This window comes from Portunus trituberculatus, chromosome 12 (assembly GCF_017591435.1).
Source record: "Portunus trituberculatus isolate SZX2019 chromosome 12, ASM1759143v1, whole genome shotgun sequence".
In the NCBI taxonomy this organism is placed as follows: domain Eukaryota; kingdom Metazoa; phylum Arthropoda; class Malacostraca; order Decapoda; family Portunidae; genus Portunus; species Portunus trituberculatus.
In genome coordinates, this window is record NC_059266.1 from 12,765,484 (window position 1) to 12,786,468 (window position 20,985).

At 41.1% G+C, this 20,985-nt stretch overlaps 1 protein-coding gene across 4 annotated transcripts in view; it reads left to right on the forward strand.

Moving 5' to 3' along the window:
* The window catches only part of LOC123502590 (huntingtin-like), a 420,122-nt gene that overhangs the window by 338,363 nt on the left and 60,774 nt on the right, over window positions 1-20,985 (forward strand). For all 4 annotated transcript variants that reach the window (XM_045251746.1, XM_045251745.1, XM_045251744.1 and 1 more), the window contains 6 exons: window positions 2,839-3,003; window positions 4,175-4,325; window positions 4,827-5,004; window positions 12,580-12,770; window positions 19,726-19,925; window positions 20,167-20,307. In XM_045251746.1, the coding sequence (XP_045107681.1) occupies window positions 2,839-3,003; window positions 4,175-4,325; window positions 4,827-5,004; window positions 12,580-12,770; window positions 19,726-19,925; window positions 20,167-20,307 (1,026 nt within the window). The remainder of the gene's footprint in view (window positions 1-2,838; window positions 3,004-4,174; window positions 4,326-4,826; window positions 5,005-12,579; window positions 12,771-19,725; window positions 19,926-20,166; window positions 20,308-20,985) is intronic.

A 20,985-nucleotide genomic window follows, 5' to 3' on the forward strand; every position in this document is an offset into this window, starting at 1 on the left:
TGGAGCAAGGAGCTGTTACACTTACTATGGTGAATACACTGGATCAGTGGGTGGAAGAATCAATACAGTTCTGAGGGGAGGAAGAACCATCATTGCTTGACCTAGTAGTCACAAAGAAACCGGAGCCCACTCCTATAACTCAGTATCAGAATCCAGTGGGAAGAAGTGATCATGTAACATTAAAATTAGAAATGCAGGAATATATAAAGATAGAGGGAGGACTACAAAAAGGAGAGATTGAATTATGCAAGAACAAATTTTGAAAAGTTAAGACAATTTTTTGGTGGCATAGAATGGAGGAACATTATGAATGGCAAGGTAGTACAGGGGAAATATGAATTATTCCTACAGAAGTATAATGAGGGAGTGAGGAAATACACACCAATCTATAGAGTAAAGAAGAGTATATGAGCCTGGTACAATGGCAGATGTATAGAAGCTTAGAGAAAAAAAGATAAAGCTTGGAAGAAATTAAAAAAGCAGAGAAATTAAAATAACAGACAGCAGTATAAGGATGCAAGAAATGAATACGTTAGAGTAAGAAGAGAGGAAGAAAGAAACTTTGAGAAAGATGTGGTGCAGAAAAGTGAAGATGAACCCAAGCTTTTCTACAAGTGTATCAATGGTAAGATGAAGAATAAGCAAACAATAGAAAAAATAGTTACAGGAGGGAAGACATACCAAACAGCTGAGGAAATGTGTGAAATAATGAATGAGAGCTTCAAGACTGTGTTCACTGAAGAAGAGGAGTTTACAGAATCAAATAGGACATTGCGTTGTACATGCTTGCCGGAAATTATAATGCACTAACAAGAAACTGGAAGAGTACTAGAAGATTTGGATGTCAGAAAAAGCAATGGGGCTGGATGGTGTGTCAGGCTGGGCACTAAAGGAATGTAAAGATCAATTGTTAGAACCAATTTGGTAAATGGTTACAAGCTTCTTAAAGGAAAAGAGAGTACCACTGGAATGGAAGAGAGCTAACATAATTCTAATATTCAAAGGAGAAAAGTCAACTGAGCCATTAAACTACATACCAGTGTCACTTAGAAGTGTTGTGGGGTGATACGTGAAATTGTTTTAAAAGAAAAATGGGTTAAATATCTGGAAGAAAAAAACAACTTATCTCAAACAGACAATTTGGGTTCAGGACAGGAAGATCATGTGTGTCAAATTTACTAAGTTTCTACTCAAGTAGTAGAGCAGAGATGTATGAGTGGACACTGTATACCTAGGCATAAAAAAGGCTTTTGATAAAGTCCCACATAGCAGACTACATTGGAAGTTGGAGAACATAGGAGGACTGAGAGGAAAAATATTAGATTGGATAAGGGATTACTTGAAGGACAGAGAGATGAGAACTGTGATCAAGGATACATACTCATCCTGGAGTAAAGTAACAAGTGGAGTGCCACAGGGGTCAGTGTTAGCCCCCATTATGTTTCAGGTATATGTAGATGACATACAATATGGAGTGACCAGTTATATTGTTTGCTGATGATGCAAAATTGCTAAGAGTAATCAAGACCTGTGTAGACTCTTGCTGCTTCAGGAAGATACGGACAAAATTTATGAGTGGAGTAAGAAGTGGAAGTCAGAATTCAATGCCAAGAAATGTCATGTCATGGAATTAGGAAAGAGTAAGAGAATACCATTATGGAACTATTTGATGGGAGAGGAACAAATAATGAAGGCTAAAGAGGAAAAAGGTCTTGGACTGGTTGTACAAGAAACTCTGAGTCTTGAAAAGCACACAAGTAAAATATTTGCAACAATGTTTAATATGTTGACTAATATTAGGTTGTCATTTCAGTACATGGATAAGGATATGATGAAAATAATTATAAAGAGTATGATATGTCCAAAGTTGGAATGTGCAGCATTGGTGTGGTTGCTGAGCTTGTAAAAGGATATAAGATTAGAATGGATTCAAAGGACACCTACAAAGATGGTGCTGGAACTAAAGGGCCTAACATATGAAGAAAGGCTGAAGGAAATGGGACTTCCAACCTTACAAGATAGAAGAGAACAAGGAGACCTAATAACAGTGTATAAAATAGTTAATGGCATTGAAAAGATAGACAAGCAAGACCTGGTGCTGGTGATAGAGGAAGAGGCAGTTTGTGAAGGATATTTTGAAAAAACAGTTTTTCACATAGAATGGTGGGAAAGTGGAATGCATTAAATGATGAAGTTGTTGCAGTACTTAATGTGCATAGCTTTAAAGAAAAAAAATAGATAAGTGGAGATATGGAGACAGGGCACCATGATCCCTGCTCAAACCCTGTACAATACAACTAGGTAAATACACACACACAAAGAGAGAGAGAGAGAGAGAGAGAGAGAGAGAGAGATTAGGGAGGAGGGATGGAGGGAAGGATAATGGTGCAAGGAATGAAAAAGTTAGGGGGGGAATTAATCCTCTCTATACAATCTCACTTCCTGGTGGAGGGATGTGGGATCAAGAGAAAGTTAGTGTTATAAGGAGAACAAGGGAGAGACTGTAGGTGAGGAAACTATGATGTAGGCTCTGCTAGTGATACTTCCTCATTTTGGATAGAGATTGGGACATGGTGCAGCTCATTTATGTGATTGATAGAGACAGGGATGCTGTTAGGAGTAATAGAACCTCAGAAACAATATATCAATTGTCTAGCTAAAACTAAGACTGAATACAAGATCACTCAACAACTAAAATGTAATGTAATTATGATGTTTATGTAAGTGGATGGTATGTTTAGTTGGCTTTTTAGTATGTATTTGCTTTTCTTCACTTTCATTGTCATCTCACAGAATTTTGAAGAGACACTAATGTATTCTTCCTACTGTCCCTCACAGCTATGGGCATTTGTATGGACTGCTGCAGCGCTTGGCTGGACAGGTGCATGGGGTAGCTGTGGCATCTGGATCTGATACTGCCCTGCCCTCTCCTCCCCCACATTCCCCAGCTCCAACTGCCACCCGTCTTGACCTCTCCTGGTATCTACAGCTAGTGAGAAACAGGTAAACTGTCTATGCCTTCACTTATAGAATTGAAGCCATAACACCAGTAATTGTCCTTTTTTTCATAGATTATCAGTTATGGAGCTCCAGTTATGACATAGATGTGTAGAAAAAATAGCAGGATACAGATTTAACATTGTGTTGGCCAAAGATGTGATGTTTAGTCATTAGGATCACTTGCATAGCATAATGAATGCTTATTCTTATCCATCTTACAATACTCTACATTGTATCCTTATCTTAAATCTATTTTTCTGATCTTCAAAGGGATAGCTGCAGTAAGTTTTACAGGGTACCAGCCAACTGTATTTTTTCCAGACCACGGTCAACTTGGTAATTCACATTATTTCCCTCTCAAAAGTGGTTCAGTTGATCATGGCTTCAGTTAGCCATAGCTCTTTTTGTAGTAGGGATATGAAGCATCTGTTTCAGGCAACATCATAAATGCCACTAGTTGAATATCATTATTTTCTACTTAACTTTTCATATCTCTAACAAACCTTTCTGTCTTTACACTCACATAGTCATGTCCACAGTTTTGCTTCATATTTATTTGCACTTCTTTCTATACAACTCAACATTTCTCACCTCTTTATATGGATGTGAAGATCTTTCTATTCCTCTATCACTTGTACACAGGAGCAGAGCCAGTTATCACTGGATAAATTAAGTTTTTCCTTTTACAACATAAAAAAACACTATTTTTGTTTATAAAACAGTGAAAATCCAAGAGACACATCCATATGTGACAGGAGCAGGCTAGAAAAGCAACATTGCTATTTAATGTTAGAAAGAGAGAGAGAGAGAGAGAGAGAGAGAGATTCATTATACATTGTAACCTATTCAGTTAATGATAAGTGATAATGTATTTATGTAATGTACATGTGTATTACATCAGTGTGATCTGGGGATTGGAAGAATGGGCTATACTATGCAATTACATCCAGCCAATTATGATAATGTCTAGGGAAGAGAGAGCTGGGTGGTGTAATTGGTTAAGGCAGCTCGTGTTCGGGCCTCTAGTCTAGGCTGCCCGGGTTCAAATCTTTGCCAAACCTAGCTGCCCAATAGGAGATGTAGCATTCTCCTGTTAACCTTAATGGCGCCATATAACCTAAGCTGTTACGGCTCTTAGTGGAATAATTTCCATTTTCCTGGGTTGGAAATGTAGATGCCAGCGAGGTGAGGGCGGTGGTTTGGAGTGTGGTCAGCTGCTGAGCCACCTGGAATACAGTGAGATTATCAACATAATGTCTGGCAAGTCCTTCAACACTGCCCTGCTAACGCACACCCTCAGACTTGGCCTCACATCCACCTTGCAGGTACAGTCAAGTTGCATTTTCTCCTGTTGGCATCCTCATTTTTTCATCAGTTTATTTATTTATTTATATTATATTCATTTTGTTATTCTCTTTTCTGACTTAGATATTTAATTTGTTTAAATATTTTTTTTATTTCTATAATTTTCTTTCCTCCATTGATAGTTTTATGAATGATTTTTTTTTTATTATGAGATTTGGGTCTTTCCTGCTGTTAATAATTTTATTTTGAGTATTTATTATGATAGAAGTGAGGTGTTTGCTGTGTTAGTTATAGTTAAAGTTATGTATGACAAGTCAGTTCTGGTCTTACTTATGATTTAGTAACTCTTGTTTAAATATTCACATATCTACTCTTAATTGATCATAGATAACCAAACGAAATAACTTATATTTCAGTAATATTCCCAATGAACATAGAAATGTCAAATGTACATCCCAGTTGTTTCACACAATGTACATTATTTCTTACAACTGGCTTAAAAATATGGTCAAAATTTGCAGGCCAACCGTGATTGGGGTGAGTGTAACAGCTCAGTAGAGACTGGAGACAGTGAGGAGTGCAGTAGTGGCAGTGGCACTAGTGAGGCACCTTTGTATACTGCTAGCAAGGTTATCCTCCTTCAACACCTGGCAAGGGTAGCTGCATCCCTCCCTCGACCCCATCACACCTTCACACCAGGTGAGCTTTGAGAGGAACATGACGTGTGTACAATTACTTGTAATACGAAGGGATGATAGTAATATGTAGATGATGAGAAGTGTGTGTGTGGATGTATCAGAATGACATATCTGTATGTGATAGTGTATATTTACCTACAGTATGTGCGGAAAGTCTTGACGTTGCTTGAAAAAAATATATTTTGTTAATACACATACTACTACCCATAATTATTAATTATTTCTTAAACCCCCATTCCCACAGCAAACTTATGCCATGTCTAACAGCTTGATAAATAGAAACAAAAGAAATACTTCAGGTCCCTTTTCTTGTTTTCTTTGAGAAAACACCCAGACCGTTTTCTGCTCCCAGGACCACCATCAGGCCGATTCCCTCATTTGCCTCTTTGCTGTCACATCGCTTACATGTTGTCTTCAGCTCAGTGCTTGCACCAGCTAGTTTTTTCCAGCAGCAGTTGGGTTTGCTTTCCATTGCTCCTGGGTTTGTCTGTCTTCTACAGAGAGATTGTGTACTTTTATGCCACGTAAGTGTTTGAAGTGTTCTCACACCCTTCTGTCCCTTACAGTGGATCCTCATGGGGAGTGTTTGTCATGTATGGAGGTGTTTTGTAGCCTTGCTTCCCATTGTGATTACTGTAAGGCCTTGTCCCACAACCAGTTTCTACGTCTTTTGGAGAGTATTAAAGACCATACTGAGAGGAGGAAGGTTTCTTCCTCTAGTAAGCATAAGTCTCCTCCTACTTCACAGCAGCTGCAGAAATGAATGTGCAAGATGGAGATGTTGGGCTGGCTTTTTCCCTCTTTCTCTCCTCTTCCCAGGGTTCTCCCTTGTCTGGTTTCCAGACTCCGGTTTTCCAGGTAGATGGTTCCCAGCTGGAAATGAGTGCTGCTATGCAAAGGCCGGGCTGGGCCTGACCAGTTGGTGCCACTGGTCCTGAGGTCAAGATGGTACTGGCGTCCGCCTTGGGCACAACAGGTGGCTTCCATGCCCCAATTGCTGGTGGGGTCAGCAACAGCCATCCAGCTCCTATGCCCCCAGCTAAAGGAAGCAGTACCTGGGCATGGTGCTGGATTCAGTGAGGGCTCTGTTTTTTCCATCACTAGAAAAGGTCAGCCGGGTTCTGTAAGTGACACAGAGTTTTCTAGAGAACAAAGCCCTTATGGTGTCTCTATGTAGGTTGGTCCTAGGTCATCTGACTTCCCTGGAAAGCCTGGTCATTCAGCTGAGTATGCTCTTGGTCTCTTCAGTGGTGCCTGAAGAAACACTGGAAGGCAGCATCGGATCCATCCTGGTGGCAGGTTCCTCCTTCATAGCTGTGTTTAGTGGACCTCTCCTGGTGGATGGATCCGAGTCATCTTCTCAGGGGAGCTCCCTTTGTGGTGACGCCTCTGGAACAGTCTCTGTTTTCCGACACATCTCTTCACAGTTGGGATGCTCATCTGGGGGACTCTTTCGTATCAGAGGTGTGGTCTCCACAGAAGCAGAGGTTTCACATCAACCACCTGGAGATGATGGCTGTTTTCGGGGTCTGCAGTCCTTTTAAAAAAGCACGAATTGTCGGGCACAGTGGTATCTCCCATGTCAGACAATTTGATAGTGGTGGCCTATTTGCGGAACTCAGGGGGCACTCAGTCTGAGTCTCTGTCAGGTCTAACAGGGGACATTCTCCAGTGGTGCGAGAACAACTCGGTCTCTCTTCGCCTCAAGTTTGTGCCAGGACGGCGCATTGCAGTAGCGGATGTTCTCAGTCATGAGTGTGTAGGGTTAGAGTGGACCCTACATCCAGTAGTGTGCAGACAGGCCTTCCAGGTGTGGGGTGCACTGCAGGTGGATCTGTTTGCAGCAGCCTTAAATCACCGGTTACCTCTGTATGTGTCTCCCCTGCCCGACTCGGGAGCTTGGAAAGAGGATACGTTTGCCTTTCCATGGGAGGGCTTGGATCTGTACACCTTTCCTCCCTTCTCTCTGATTGGTCAGGTGCTGGTTCCAATCAGAGAGTCTGCTTGTGTTCGCATGACTCTGATTGCCCCACGGTGGCATCAGGTAGACTGGTTTCCTCTGCTTCTGAGTCTGCTTGTGGACCATCCTTGAGTGTTGCCACAATGGGCCTCTCTGCTCTGCCAGCCTCATCACCACCTCTTTCACAAGTCTCCAGGGTCACTTCACCTTCACACGTGGAGACTCTACAAGCATCTCTTCTGAAAGAGGCTTTTCGTGATGGCTGCTACATTTATGGCCGTCCGGTCATACAGTCCTTTGCCGGAGTTTATCAGGCAAAGTGGCCTGTCTTCTGTGGTTGGTGTGAGTCAAGAGGTTGTCATCCTATGTTGGCCTCTGTGATGGGCTTAGCAGACCTTTTTCTTTTTCTTTGGGATATGAAGCACTTATCCTTGCTGTGCATTAGGGGCTATCGTTCAGCTTTGATCCCCATTTTCTGGCAAGCTGGCTTGGATGTCTCTCAGGATTTGGATATGTCAGCTCCCAAGTCGGCTCTTCCCTGTTCGCCACACATTCCTGCATGGGATTTGTCTTTAGCTTTACGTTATTTAATGAAGTCCCGTTATGAGCCTCTTCATTTGGCTTCATTGAGAGACATTGCACTGAAATCTTTGTTTCTTTTGGCTTTTGCATCTGCTCATCAGGTTAGCAAACTGCATGGGCTTTCAGCAGAAGTTAGTCACTCTAAGGGTTGGTCTTCTATGACTTTTCTCTAACTCCTGATTTTGTAGCAAAGACTCAACTTCCAGGTGATGAATCTAAATTCAACTTCACCATTCCTGCTCTTACGGAGTACGTTGGCGACTCGGAAGGGGACAGGCTTTTATGCCTAGTCAGAGCCATCAGGGAGTACCTTCATAGGACCAGAGATTGTCGCCCTAGATGCTCCCACCTTTTTGTGACTGATCCTGAGCCTCAGCATGTGGTGCACCCTCATACTATTTCCCACTGGATATGTCAGGTTATCCAGCGTGCACATGAGGATGTTTCTGAGGAGGACATGCGCTTGGTTCAGGTGAAGGCACATGAAGTTAGAGCAGTGGCAACGAGTGCCTTGTTCAGGAAGATTTAGAGTATTCCTGCCATTCTTCGGGCAGGAACCTGGAAGAATATGTCCACTTTTGCTTCTTTTTATCTCAGGGATATTGCTCATCAGTATTTGGATACTTTTTCTCTGGGTCCTGTTGTGTCAGCTCTCAGGGTAATTCAATAATTTTTCTTTTGGGTTCCTTATACATATGGTTCTATGTATTGTCCTCTGTGGAGTTCTGGGTTATTGGACATTTCTCGTGGTGAGATATGTGGTGTTCTTGCTCTTCTTATTTTGTCCCTGAGTGCTGCATCCACCTCAGGATATGGCCTCTGCCTTGTAAGTCTTTGGTATGTAAGGCTGTGTGTCTTGGGGCGTGAAAGTTGTTTTTAAGAGTGAGATCATTCTCCCTCCTATACTCAGGATTCAGTTCTTAATAACACCTAAAACTCGAGGACGTTTGGTTTTTCGCTCGCGCTAACTCGGGAAGTTTGGCGAGAAACGCACAAAATAGCCTCTATTTACATACTGATTTCAATTGGAAATTCAAGAAATGAGTGAGTACAAATGGTGTTTTGCCCACAAGCAACTTTTCCTCTTTGCAATGCAAAAAAACCAGAAGTCTCTAGATGCTATGGTTACCAAAATATCACAGGTGGAATGATGTGGTATAATCGGTGTAGGTGGCCTTGCATCCGATCGGCGCCAGCGGCCTTGGCTACAGCGATAGAAAATGGGCCCCTTGTATCCTCTCTCTCTCTCTCTCTCTCTCTCTCTCTCTCTCTCTCTCTCTCTCTCTCTCTCTCTCTCTCTCTCTCTCTCTCTCTCTCTCTCTCTCTCTCTCTCTCTCTGGTGATGGTGGTAGAATGTCCTCCCCCTCGGTGGTTGAACCTCCTATATCCGTATCAGAGCCAAGAACATAGCTATCTTCGCTTTCTATTATTGTAGAAACTGTTAATTTCAATGCCCTTTCAATACCACTCTTATTCAAAAGTTGTCTCCCCGCAACATGACGAGAGACCCGAGGTGTAGAAGTAAGGCATGGAAGAGGTGACGGAATCGGACACCGTGGAATCACTTTCGCTCTCACCATCCATCGTGGAAGTGGGTGACACACTGACCTATAGCACATGTTTACTCCCGATGAGTGTTCCCAACTCACAAGCAAAGAAAGCAGGAAGAAAATAGCCAAAATATAGCCCAAAACGCCCAAACGTCGATCGACGTGCCCTGAGTCTTGCTTGATGAACGTCTATTGACGTTCCCGAGTAGGAGGGGTTAAGCAATAATTAATAATTATGGGTAGTAGTACTATGTATAATAACAAATAGGATTTTTTAATGTAAATTCCATTTTTATCTACATACTCAGCCATACAGTAAATCCTCAATATAACAGATCTTGATGTATAGGCAACCCTCGCTTAACGAAGGGGTTACGTTCCTAAAAAACACTTTGTTAAACGAAACTTCGTTAAGCGAACCGATTATAACCCCTGACTTGAACTTCCACTGAGAGTAAGCAAAGCGAGAGTCCATCATAGTACAGTGAAAGGTTTAATGAAAGTAAAAATGATGAAGTTTAACATTTAGGCAGTTGAATTTAATTTAAGTCATTATAATGTACACTAATGTATATATGTACGTAACTTTATAATGTTGATGATCTTAAATTTATGAAGGGAGGGAAAGTGAAACGGGAAAGACACAAACCAGCAACCTGTGGAATGTAAACAAAGGGCGCATCATTGTACCGCATACAAAACTTATGTACCACATTTCCACAAGGTGTTCCATTTTATCTAGTGTAGAGTCACGAGTTCAGGTGGTTCTTTTTAGCTTGCAAGGAAGATATAGTCTCACCAGCCTTCTTAATAGTCTGCTGACTTAAAAATAGTAGAGACAGTATATGGAGTCAAGATGGTGGCCAGCAATGCTATAGTTTTCTCTCCTCTTTCGTGTCTGTGAATAATATCCAGCTGCACTTCCAGAGTAAGAGACTTCCTGGTCTTCTTAGGAACGCTAGGCCACATTGCAGGGCATTTTGGTGGTAAGTTGAGCGAGTGAAGACGAGCTGCTGCTGACGCCGTTATGTGGTGCGTGTTGTCCATGAGAGGCTTGATCTTCATCTTGATCTTGATTCTACAGATGTCTCAGAATTTCTCCTGAGGCAGGCCTTAGTATTTGCAGCACCTGGTGTATTCAAAACCTTGTCGGCTTGCGTGGTACAGCGGGGCTTTCAAACTTGGAAAAAATTACCTGGATAAAACTTCGTTAAAGCGAGTTTGGTGTTCGTTAAACAAGCAGATGGTAGTAAAATGAAACCTTCGTTGTAGCGAAATTTCGTTGTGAGAACCTTCGTTAAACTGGGGTTGCCTGTACCAGATATCAGATGTAATGGGAAAAAAAAACTTTGACTGGACAAATCACCGTTATAATAGATTTTCATCCATTATAGCGAGGGCATCGTCCCATTACATGTTGTCGCAGGAACTCCTCGTGGCATACTGCGGGAGCGGAGCAGCTGCAGGTATAAATACCAGACAAACTTCGGGATATAACAGATATGTCCAGTATTTCCATCAGATATAACATCCTCATTTATAACGAATATTTGGATATAACGACAGACCCTTGTTCCCCATGTCATCCGTTATATCGAGGGTTTACTGAAATTATGAATTATAATTGAGTTTCCTTCCTCCCCTCTATGACCTTGTAGGCTAGACACGAATGAGGGAATCGGCCTGCTGGGTGGTACCTGGGAGTAGAAAACAGTCTGGGTATCTTTTCAAAGAAAATGAGGAAGGGCACCTCAAGTATTTCTTTCACATCTATTTCTCACGCTGTTAGACATGGTGTAAGTTTGATGTGAGAATGGGAGGTTTAAGCAATAATTGATAATTATGGGTAAGTATGTAGATAAAAATGGATTTTACATAAAAAATCCTATGTTTGTGGTTTGTTGAGAGAATGGTAGTTAAACAAACATATATTGAACTAATTAGTATTTAGCTTCATTGCCTTTCATGTTTACAATATAGTGAAGGTGTTTGGGACCACTGGATGCAAGGTTTTGCATGTAAGTTTGTGGAAAACTGGCCCACAGTTGCTTGATTGCAGTCTCAAAGTTTTGGCAGTGATGACATGTCCATACCATGCAGCTGTCTCTTCATGTATGCCCATAAGTTTTCTATAGGACTGATATCTAGGCTATTGCCAAGGCAGTCACTAATGAAGGGAACCTCACAGTCAGTCAGCCTCTACTTAACAGATTTAACAACATATGCAGGAACAGAATCCTGAATAAACACTTTTGTTTGTGTTTTTTCAAGGGAATCGAACAAGACATCAATCAAGAGCTCTAAATAGTTGTGTTGGTTCACTTTAATATTAGCAGGAAGAATGAGAATTATCAACACCACAGTATGTAAAGCAGCCCCCAACCATAAGTGATGCTGGGTGCTTCACAAACTTGGAGATCTACTTGGGATCCAATGGATCACTGCCTGGCTTGCAGTAGACTCGTGATGATGGTGTCTCAGTAATAGTGAAAGCTGCCTCATCACTCCAGAGGACTGTCTTCCATTTATCTCACTTCAGACTAGGTATTTCTTGCAAAATTTTACTCTCTTCTCCTTTTGCAGTGCAGTTAACAGGGGTTTCTTGCAGACATGGTGACATTTGTAGCCCAAGTCATTGTGCAGAATGTCCTACACACTCCTCACAGACACATGTCCCAATAACTGTGGGTTTTTCCTTTGATTTCCCATGCTGTCAGCCTTGGTTCTTTAGCAACCTGCCTGGAGATAAGTGCACAGGTTTTTAAAGTGGTCTTACGAGGCCTACCAAACTTGGGATGTGGACCTCCTTCCGTTTGTCCCTACTTGTTGTCAATTTGGGCATGTTGAGAGGGTAGGAAGAAGCAAAATAATAGTGGAGTTAGCCTCTGTCTGGCACATCAGACACACAATCCACCTCCTTTCTTTAGCAGCTGAACAGCTAATGAGGTGATCCAGACACTGGTGACTGTTTCTAGGGGAGCATAGAAAGTTGCCAGTTAGTAGTGCAAAAGTGTCGAAACATATTATGGTCCTGGGAAGACACTTGTGAGCCTCCTCCACTTACCGCAAAAGGAAGTGATGTTTGCCGATTAGCGTCAGGACTTTCTGCGTATACTGTTTTTCTTATATTAATTGTATCTTTAAAAGATAGAATGAAACTTATTCCCTCTTTTGTTTTGTTTTGTTTTGTTTTTTCTCAAACTAAATTCTCACATTTTTTTTTCAAACCTATACTCTCTCTCTCTCTCTCTCTCTCTCTCTCTCTCTCTCTCTCTCTCTCTCTCTCTCTCTCTCTCTCTCTCTCTCTCTCTCTCTCTCTTTTTTCATTCTTCCTGCCTGTTTTTTTTTTTTTTTTTTTTCACTCTCTCTCCCTTCTTGCAGCCATCTTTTGCTCTCCTGCATCCTTTCATCTTCTTTCTCTTCTCTCCTTGATTACATACCTCCCTCCCTTTTTTTCTTCCTAAATCTTTGTCTCTTTACCCAGGTGGTGGAAACAAATACAGTGAGCGTGTGTGCAAGCTGTTAACAGGGGAGGATGGCATCGGCAGTGTGGTGGACACTCTTGCTCCTGCTGTAGTGGAATACCTAGGTGGCATGACACGCCTTCCTTGGGGTGCACAAGTCCTCCCAGAACACTCAGAACACATCCTGAGATTTGCACTCTTGGCTATTGAGGTGAGTGGGGTATGGGCACCAGTCACATTTCACATATCATTTCACAGTATTTGGCAATAGATTTGGAGAACCAGTTTTAGAATCGGTGCTTTTCGTAATTACTCATTATTCCTGAATAATTGAAATGTGAAAAAATATGCACATTGTTGGAGGCATTAATTATGAAATTTTTTCATTTGTGTAATACAATCAACTCTTGATTAATGTGAGGATTACATTCCTGGAGACATCACCTTATTCAAAATTGCATTATTAAACATAATTTTTCCATGGAAAACAATGGTAATAGGGGGTTACATCCCTGGCCACTGGGAAAGTCTGCCTATTTTGGGGATTGTGTTACTCAAACCGTAAAAATAGTATTAATGCAACACTAGGTCACGAAAACAATAAAAACGCACGTTCTCACCTACGCATCTTTCTTGTCCGAGAAATTAGAAAATTCAACTTGAGTATGAGTTTTGTATGTTAGGAATATTATCCCATATTCATACATTTATTATTAATGCTTTTAATGAAATAAACCATGAGTATAATTTGGTGGTGGTTGGGAGCAGTGTTTGTTTACCATCACATAAACTGATTGAGCCACACAGTCCAGACCACGCTGCCTCACTGTTCTACCATAGACAACATGGTAAATTTTACGAAGAGAACCAGCCCTATTACTGCTGCAGAGCATGATTTATTAATAGACTTGATGAGCCAAGTAAGGTGCTTCTAAATAAAAGCATAGATGGCTGTATAATACGTGTGGCCTTAACACGGGAGAGAATCATCACTGCCTTCAAATGTGCAGGCTGTGGGAAGAGTACAATCCACCAGCTATATGTATAAATGGGTACTTATCAGGCAATAAAAACATACAACTGATCATAAGCTAAGTAGAATTCTGATAGAAAACTTGGGAGATAGAGATGTGTTGATTTTAGCTAGCGGCAGTGATGGCGACATTGTTGTTACTGTTCCTTAGACCTGTTTGTTCGCTAAGGCTCAACTCACCACTGACAAGTTTCATGGATTCCACACCTTGGTTTGGTTCTCTTACCTAGTTCTCGTATATGGTGGGCTTCCTGGCCCCCTAACTCAGATAATGGGCAAAGAAGCCGCATTCTGCTGATGTGCCAGCCCGTACAAATACAGGTACAGAAATACTCCGCTTAACGAATAGGATAGGGGATGTCAAAGCTGTTCGTAGAGCGGAAATTCGTTAAGCGGACGTAATTTTCCTATAGGAAATAATGGAAATAGGGGGAATGCGTTCTGGGCTGGTCCCCAACATACCACATGCGTTAAAAAAATATATATATATATTTTTTTTTCTATTAGCTTTTTACAAACCTTGCCCCCAAGAAAGGATTGTTTTAATGCATAAAGTGAAATCTTACATGGAATACCAAAAAATAAAGCAGAGATAAGATCGGTCACAGACGAAGCGGAGACTCACGGCGACTAATGAAATACCGCACTATTTCATTAGTAATTCACTATCACTCAGTGCCACAAAGTCGAGGTTATCCTCATGGCATGAGCCACAGATAACAGTAGATCTGGATTTGACACGGGACTGCGGAGCCAGTGCAGTAACGTACCCAAAGCGGTCGACTGGTAGTACATGGCAGCTGACTGTTAAAGTTATAATTTCGTAAAGTTTTATACGGTATAAGGTGCATTTTTTAAGGAAATGCTAATCATTACTAAATACTGCAGCAGTGGGAAGGCATGTGCATTTGTGGAGGCTGTGAGGTACACCTGATTAAGGGCTCGGCTGACCTCTACCTGGAGGAAACATCATTATTATTATTATTATTATTATTATTATTATGTACATATTTGTGGCAAGTTGTATACACCCATGTCTACTGCAAATGAGTCATTTTAAAATCTCAGGCGAGCAGCGAGACGGCCAACGGTTTAGTCAACGGACAGTCACTCAAGTCACTCGGTTCAAGTCAGTCGTGCTAGGGATACCGCTACAGCCAAGAGTGAGGGGTTATAATTGTTACGTGCATGTTCAGGCATTTTGACATATCTGTGGAGACAATGAAATAGTGAAATGTGAATGCTGTTGAAAGAGTTTTGTCCAACAATGGATTTACAGTGAAAGTGTGAAGAGCTTGTGTCGAGGCTCACACGAAAATGTTATTATGCATGTATGTGATGCAGTCGCTAGTGACGTCACTGTGCAGTGAGTAATGAAGTACAGTGAGGTGAATAAGAAGTGAACATTGTGAGTGGTGTATCCAACCGTGACATGTGTAGGGTGACGCTGAGTGTTGTATGCGGAGTTTAGTCAGTGGTACAATGGAGAAGAACTGCTAGTGGTGACTTGAGGTGTACAATGTGAAACACTACAGTGAGAGGTCACACAAAATGGCAGAGTGAGAGGCTGTAACTGGGACGTAATCCGAGACACGTGCAACTGGTGGCAGTGACTGCAGTTATGACATCTGGTGGCATATAGATAGTCAGTTTGGGAAAAGATAGTGACACTGGTGAAGAACAGTGACATGTTATTGACATCACTGTGACGTGGAAGTGTACTGTGGAGTGCTGTTAAGTGTTAAACTCACCTGATTACTAACGTGACTGCAACAAACCGATGAATGATTAATAGTGACTAGAATGGTAGGCAGTGACTGATAGTGACTACTGCGATATATTTCTTCGCGTTAATGATGTAAAAAAAAAATAAAGCCCGCCTATGTGCTTTGTAAATAGTCTTCCTAAAAAAAAAAAAAAAAAGTTGCATTTCTGTTAATGAAATTATATAGAGTATGCTAGTGCAACATCTGTGACATATATAAGGGTGGGATAGTAAAACACCAACAGTGATGTCCATGCCAAGCGCAAACCTGGTGTCGCCACAGGAGGTAACACACGGTCACAGAGTGATGACAAGAGGCGTAAACTCACAGGTGTGAAGAAGAGATGAGCAAGTGGACAGCCAAAATCATGTAAAGTAGTTTATAAGTGATACAAAATTCGCATTTTGTGTTGGAAATACAGCTGTAAGCTTAAAGTTGTATTTAAACATCCACCTGGTAGGCTACTATATAAATTCTCGTGTTTGACTTGTATAACTGAGCGGTACAATGACACGGTTGTATGGATTTAGATATCGCTTTCAGGCATTGAATTAAACACTGTTAGCTTGCTTCACAGTGATTTTCATAGATTCATGTTGGCTAGGAGCTGAAATTTAAGGTTTGTTCTCCGGCTTTGGGTACGTTACTGCAGCGCAGCGATCTTCGTGTCAAATCCAGATCTACTGTTATCTGTGCATGAGCATATATGAATACTATGATATGATATCCATTATAGCAGGCATTAGAAGAGTGGAAACAAATTTAATATCGTGGTGAAAAACAACACGCCAAGCTAAAAGGGTCACAAGAAGAAGAAGCGGCCGAGTCGCCGTGAGTCTCCGCTTCGTCTGTGCCTGATCTCATCTCTGCTTTATTTTTTGGTATTGCATGTAAGATTTCATTTTATGCATTACAAAACAATCCTTTCTTGGGGGCAAGGTTTGTAAAAAGCTAATAGAAATGTTGTTGTGTGAACATAAATGCATATATAAGACAGTAACACCACCTCCAGAGGTGGTGTTCCCAGCAACCTCAGAGCAACCTGATAGCAACCTAGTCACTGTCCCTCCAAGTGTTCATGGAAGCCATTTCGTGGCAGGAGGTTGCTCTGACGTTGTTAAAGAATCTTGAATCCAGCTCCAGGAGCGCTAAAGACAGAGGCGGGGAGCCAGCCAATCACAGCGAAGCTGCCGTGTTCGGTCCCTCACCCGGCAAATTCAAACCAAGAAAATTCGCTAAAACGGATGTGGTTGTACAGTATGAGGACTTTTTGGTCTAACATTATATAGTACGTTAAACCGGAAATTCGTTAGACAAACGTTCGTTAAGCAGAGTATTACTGTACAGGCAACCCCCGCTTAACGAAAATTCACAAAATGAAATTTTGCTACAACGAACGTTTCCTTTTACTACCATCTGCTTGTTTAACCCGTCGAGCCCCGCCAAAGTTGTGGGATGAGGTAATACCCAGACCCGCCAGATTTTTCGAAAAAAAAAATTTTCCCGGAAATCTATTGGAAACCCGAAGTTATAACACCTGAAGTACATGAAACCACTCACTGTAGCCATTTAGCACTCAGTAGAGAGGGTTATGCTCCATGTGTCATCCAGCCCGTGGCGGGGAGGGAGGTGCAGCCTTGCCCGTCCTTCAGTATCACATTAGGCAGTGGTTTACGCATATTATTTATTATTGCTTTGTTAGGATGTTCCTGAATAGAGCATCAGTTGTTTTATCAACATGTAGTGATGTTGATTCATGAAGGAAGTCATGATGTGTCATTTCTTGACGATTGAGACGGCGTCTAATCGATTTTGATACGGGCTTAGCTGCATACTTTATCTCTTCATCATTACCATTTTCCTGCGAAGCTCTTTGTTCTTGGTAGATTTTGGAAGTGTTTTTCAAAGGAGAGACGGGAGGTAATGTTGGAGAAGGCAATCGATGCATCGGCAATGTCTTAGCCTCGTCACCACACACTTCACCTTCAAGTCCTCTCTTCTCCCCTCGTTTCTGCAGCCCCAACGAATATAGGAAGCTCAGTGGGTCATCTTCATCTTCGTCATTGCCATCAGGCATCATTATCATCATCTGAGGGTAGTTGTAATGATGGTGGAGGTGGTGGAGATCAAGGGTATGAGCGTGCACTCACACCGGAACCACGTCGGGACAATGGTAAAATTGGAGGCTCCATTTCTTCCAGATCCTCTGCTGTAGGGACATATTCCTCCCCAGAAGAGTCATCTGAGGCACTGTCAACGTACTCATCTGACTCTAACACCATAGCTATTGCCTCAGCAAGAGAAAGAATTCTCTTCTCCTGCCTCGGGCGGCGCGGAAAGTCAGCTATATCTATCCGCATCCAGTACAAAGCCTGAACTGTCGGCGCGGGAATATTTCCTGCTGTGAGTGACAAGTGAGGACTTGTAGGTAACTTGCCATGTAGTGTAAATTTGTCCCGTATGTTGACTCATAACGTGTGTGAAGATTACAAACCTAAGACGATTATGTACGAAGATACAGGGTAGAGAACTTGCGACGGCTGAGAGCCGTCAACGGGACTGACCGTTACACACATACGCGACGGCTCACAGCCATCAGCAGGGCTGGACGGGTTAACAAACACCAAACTCGCTTTAACGAAATTTTATCCAGGTAATTTTTTCCAAGTTTGAAAGCCCACCATATCACACAAGCCAACAGGCTTTTGAATACACCAGTGCCTCTCGTGGACAAAACATGCACCACTCACTCCCCCTAGTTCAAAGCAATAACAGCGTCAGCAGCAGCTCGTCTTCCCTTGCTCTACATGCCATCAAAACGCCCTGCAATGTCGCCTAGCGTTGCTAAGAAGACCAGGAAGTCTCTTACTCTCGAAGTGAAGCTGGATATTATTCACAGACACAAGAGAGGCAAGAAAACTAATAGCATTGCTCGCTACCATGGCTTGACTCCATGTACTGTCTCTACTATTTTCAAGTCAGCAGACTCTATTAAGAAGGCTGGTGAGACCATATCTTCCTTGCAAGCTAGAAGAACCACCTGAATTCATGACTGCAATGGATAAAATGGAAAGCCTTGTGGAAATGTACATAAGTTTTGTAAGCGGTACAATGATGCGCCTCTTGTTTACGTACCACAGGTTGCCAGCTAGTGTCCTTCCCGCTCCACTCTCCCTCCTTTCATAAATTTAAGATCATCAACATTATAAAGTTACTTACATACATACATTAGTGTACATTATAATGACTTAAATTAAACTGCCTAAATGTGTAACTTCATAATTTTTACTTTCATTAAACCTTTTACTGTACTATGATGCAGTCTCACTTTGTTTACTCTCAATGGAAGTTCAAGTCAGGGATCAAACTTGTTATAATTGGTTCGCTTAATGAAAACTTGCTTAATGAACATATTTTTAGGAACGTAACTCGTTCGTTAAGCGTGGATTACCTGTACACCATAACTTAAATTAACAATACAAAAGAGCTGGAAAGTATATCATGAGCTACAATAAATTAATTAAATTAAGGTAAATTAACAACCTCATTAGCCATAATATTCAAAAAGTAAATTTTCAGGATGAGATGTTAAAGCAGATTCTAATGACTTGAGACTAGGACATGTAACAACAGACTTAGGAAGAGAATTCCAAAGGCCAGTATTGCATAATGCAAATGAGTGTTTCCTAATGTCTAGGCTGGTGTGAACATACGCTAACTTGTGGCACAATTTTTATAAAGTTGGCTATTTGAACAATAACCTGTATATTCTTATGTTTCTAAAGTCCATTAGTTCACTAAAAACTAATAATAATAGGTAATTAGGCAACATTTATGCAAGGTAATGATGAAGACATGGGTCTTGGTTCACCTTTGCGGCAAAGGTAAATCCTGCCTGATCGTTGCCTTCCTGAGCTATGGGAAGGCAGCGTTCGCTCTTAAGAATACATATTTCTCCTGGGTGGTATCCTTCTACTGACAAAAGTGGAAAATATTGTTTAAGAATCCATCTGAGAGCATCTCAGTGCAGTTCCTCCCAGAAGTAGTGTGGGTGTGCATGACATTGTCGAGTCAAGTTCACCTGTGCTAAATTGAATAATAAATTGCGTTACTTAATTGTATCTCATTAAAAATCAAGTCGCATTAAATAAAAATTGCATTATTCAAAGTCACATTAATTGAGAGTTGACTATTTCAAGACACATCTTTGCTGGGATGAACTTAACACTAACTTTTAAATTCTAATATTTATTGATTTTGGAGTTTCATACATTATTTCCTGCATTAGTTCATTTTCTTTAATTAGATTCTCTGTGTTTGTTTTGTTTTGAATAATTGATTTTACTGAAATATCTTTCTATCCTTAGTACCTGCACTGGCAAGTTTGGCTAGGCAGTGTTAGTATTGAGGTGGCCAGCCTGTGTCTCAGCTGTGTGGATGCTGTGCTCCGCTGTGGCACTCTAGTGGGTCTCCTGGGACTCTCAGACAGGACATCCTATGTGTGTTCAGTGGTGGCAGGTTTGCATGCTGCGACTTCCTACCTTGTCAAGCCAAGAGCATTGCCAAGGTATGGGTTCAGAGGTGGGCCAGAGTGAGACATAGGCTGATGGTTTGAGCCTATCAGGTATCTCTTATCATGTTTTTGAAAGATTGTATAAAGATTTTATATATAGTAAGAACTTTTGATATTTTCTTTGTTTGGGTCTTTAGCTGGATTTGATATAAATGAAAACAACTAAAGCCAGAATACCCAAAGTTATGAATTATTTTAGATTCTGAATGTCATTTCACTCTCTCTCTCATGGCAGTCTACCTGTACCACTCACCCAGTGCCTAAATGGTGGTGAAAGTAGCCTGCTGGTGGCATGCCGCAGGTTAATGCAGCTTGTAGTGTGGCTGGAAACAGGCAATCTGCGTCATCTGCCTCCTTGTGTTGCTCAGCCCATCAGGTAAGTGTATACTTTGACATTCATCTTATATACTCTTTAGTAATTTATCTTATTATTTTTTCTCTTCATTCTCCATTTCATATCTTTCTCAATCATACTATTTTGCCATCATTACTAATAATTTCTTCATGTAGTGTTTCTCTCTTGTCAGTTCTTCATCACCATCATCATTATCATAATTGTTGATGGACATGTGTATGTTGACCATGTTAGCAGAACTTTAGCATGACATACTGCAAAGCCTGTCGCACCCAGTGTGCACTATATTGTTGAACCTTGATAACTCGGACCCTGATAACTTGGATTTTGCAATAAGTCAGACTCTGACCGACCTAGGGACTAAAGTCCGAATTGAACTATCCACTTTTTTTTTTTTTTTTTTTTTTTTTTTCACTTTTATTTTGCTTTCTATTGACATTATCAAAAATTTTACTTTAACAAAAAATTGCATTTAAGTTGTAGTTTAAAATGAAACCAAACAGAGTCGATCAGAGTTTATACCAATTTTATGAAAATTTGTGGTGTAAAAAAACACTTTTTTGAGACATTCACTCCTTAAGATTTTTCATAATTTCATCATTGATTTGCTGTTTGTATTCATCTGATTCACATGAAATTTTCAGACATGATTGTTTATTCAATGGTGATTTCCTGGAGCATGATAGGATGATAATGCAT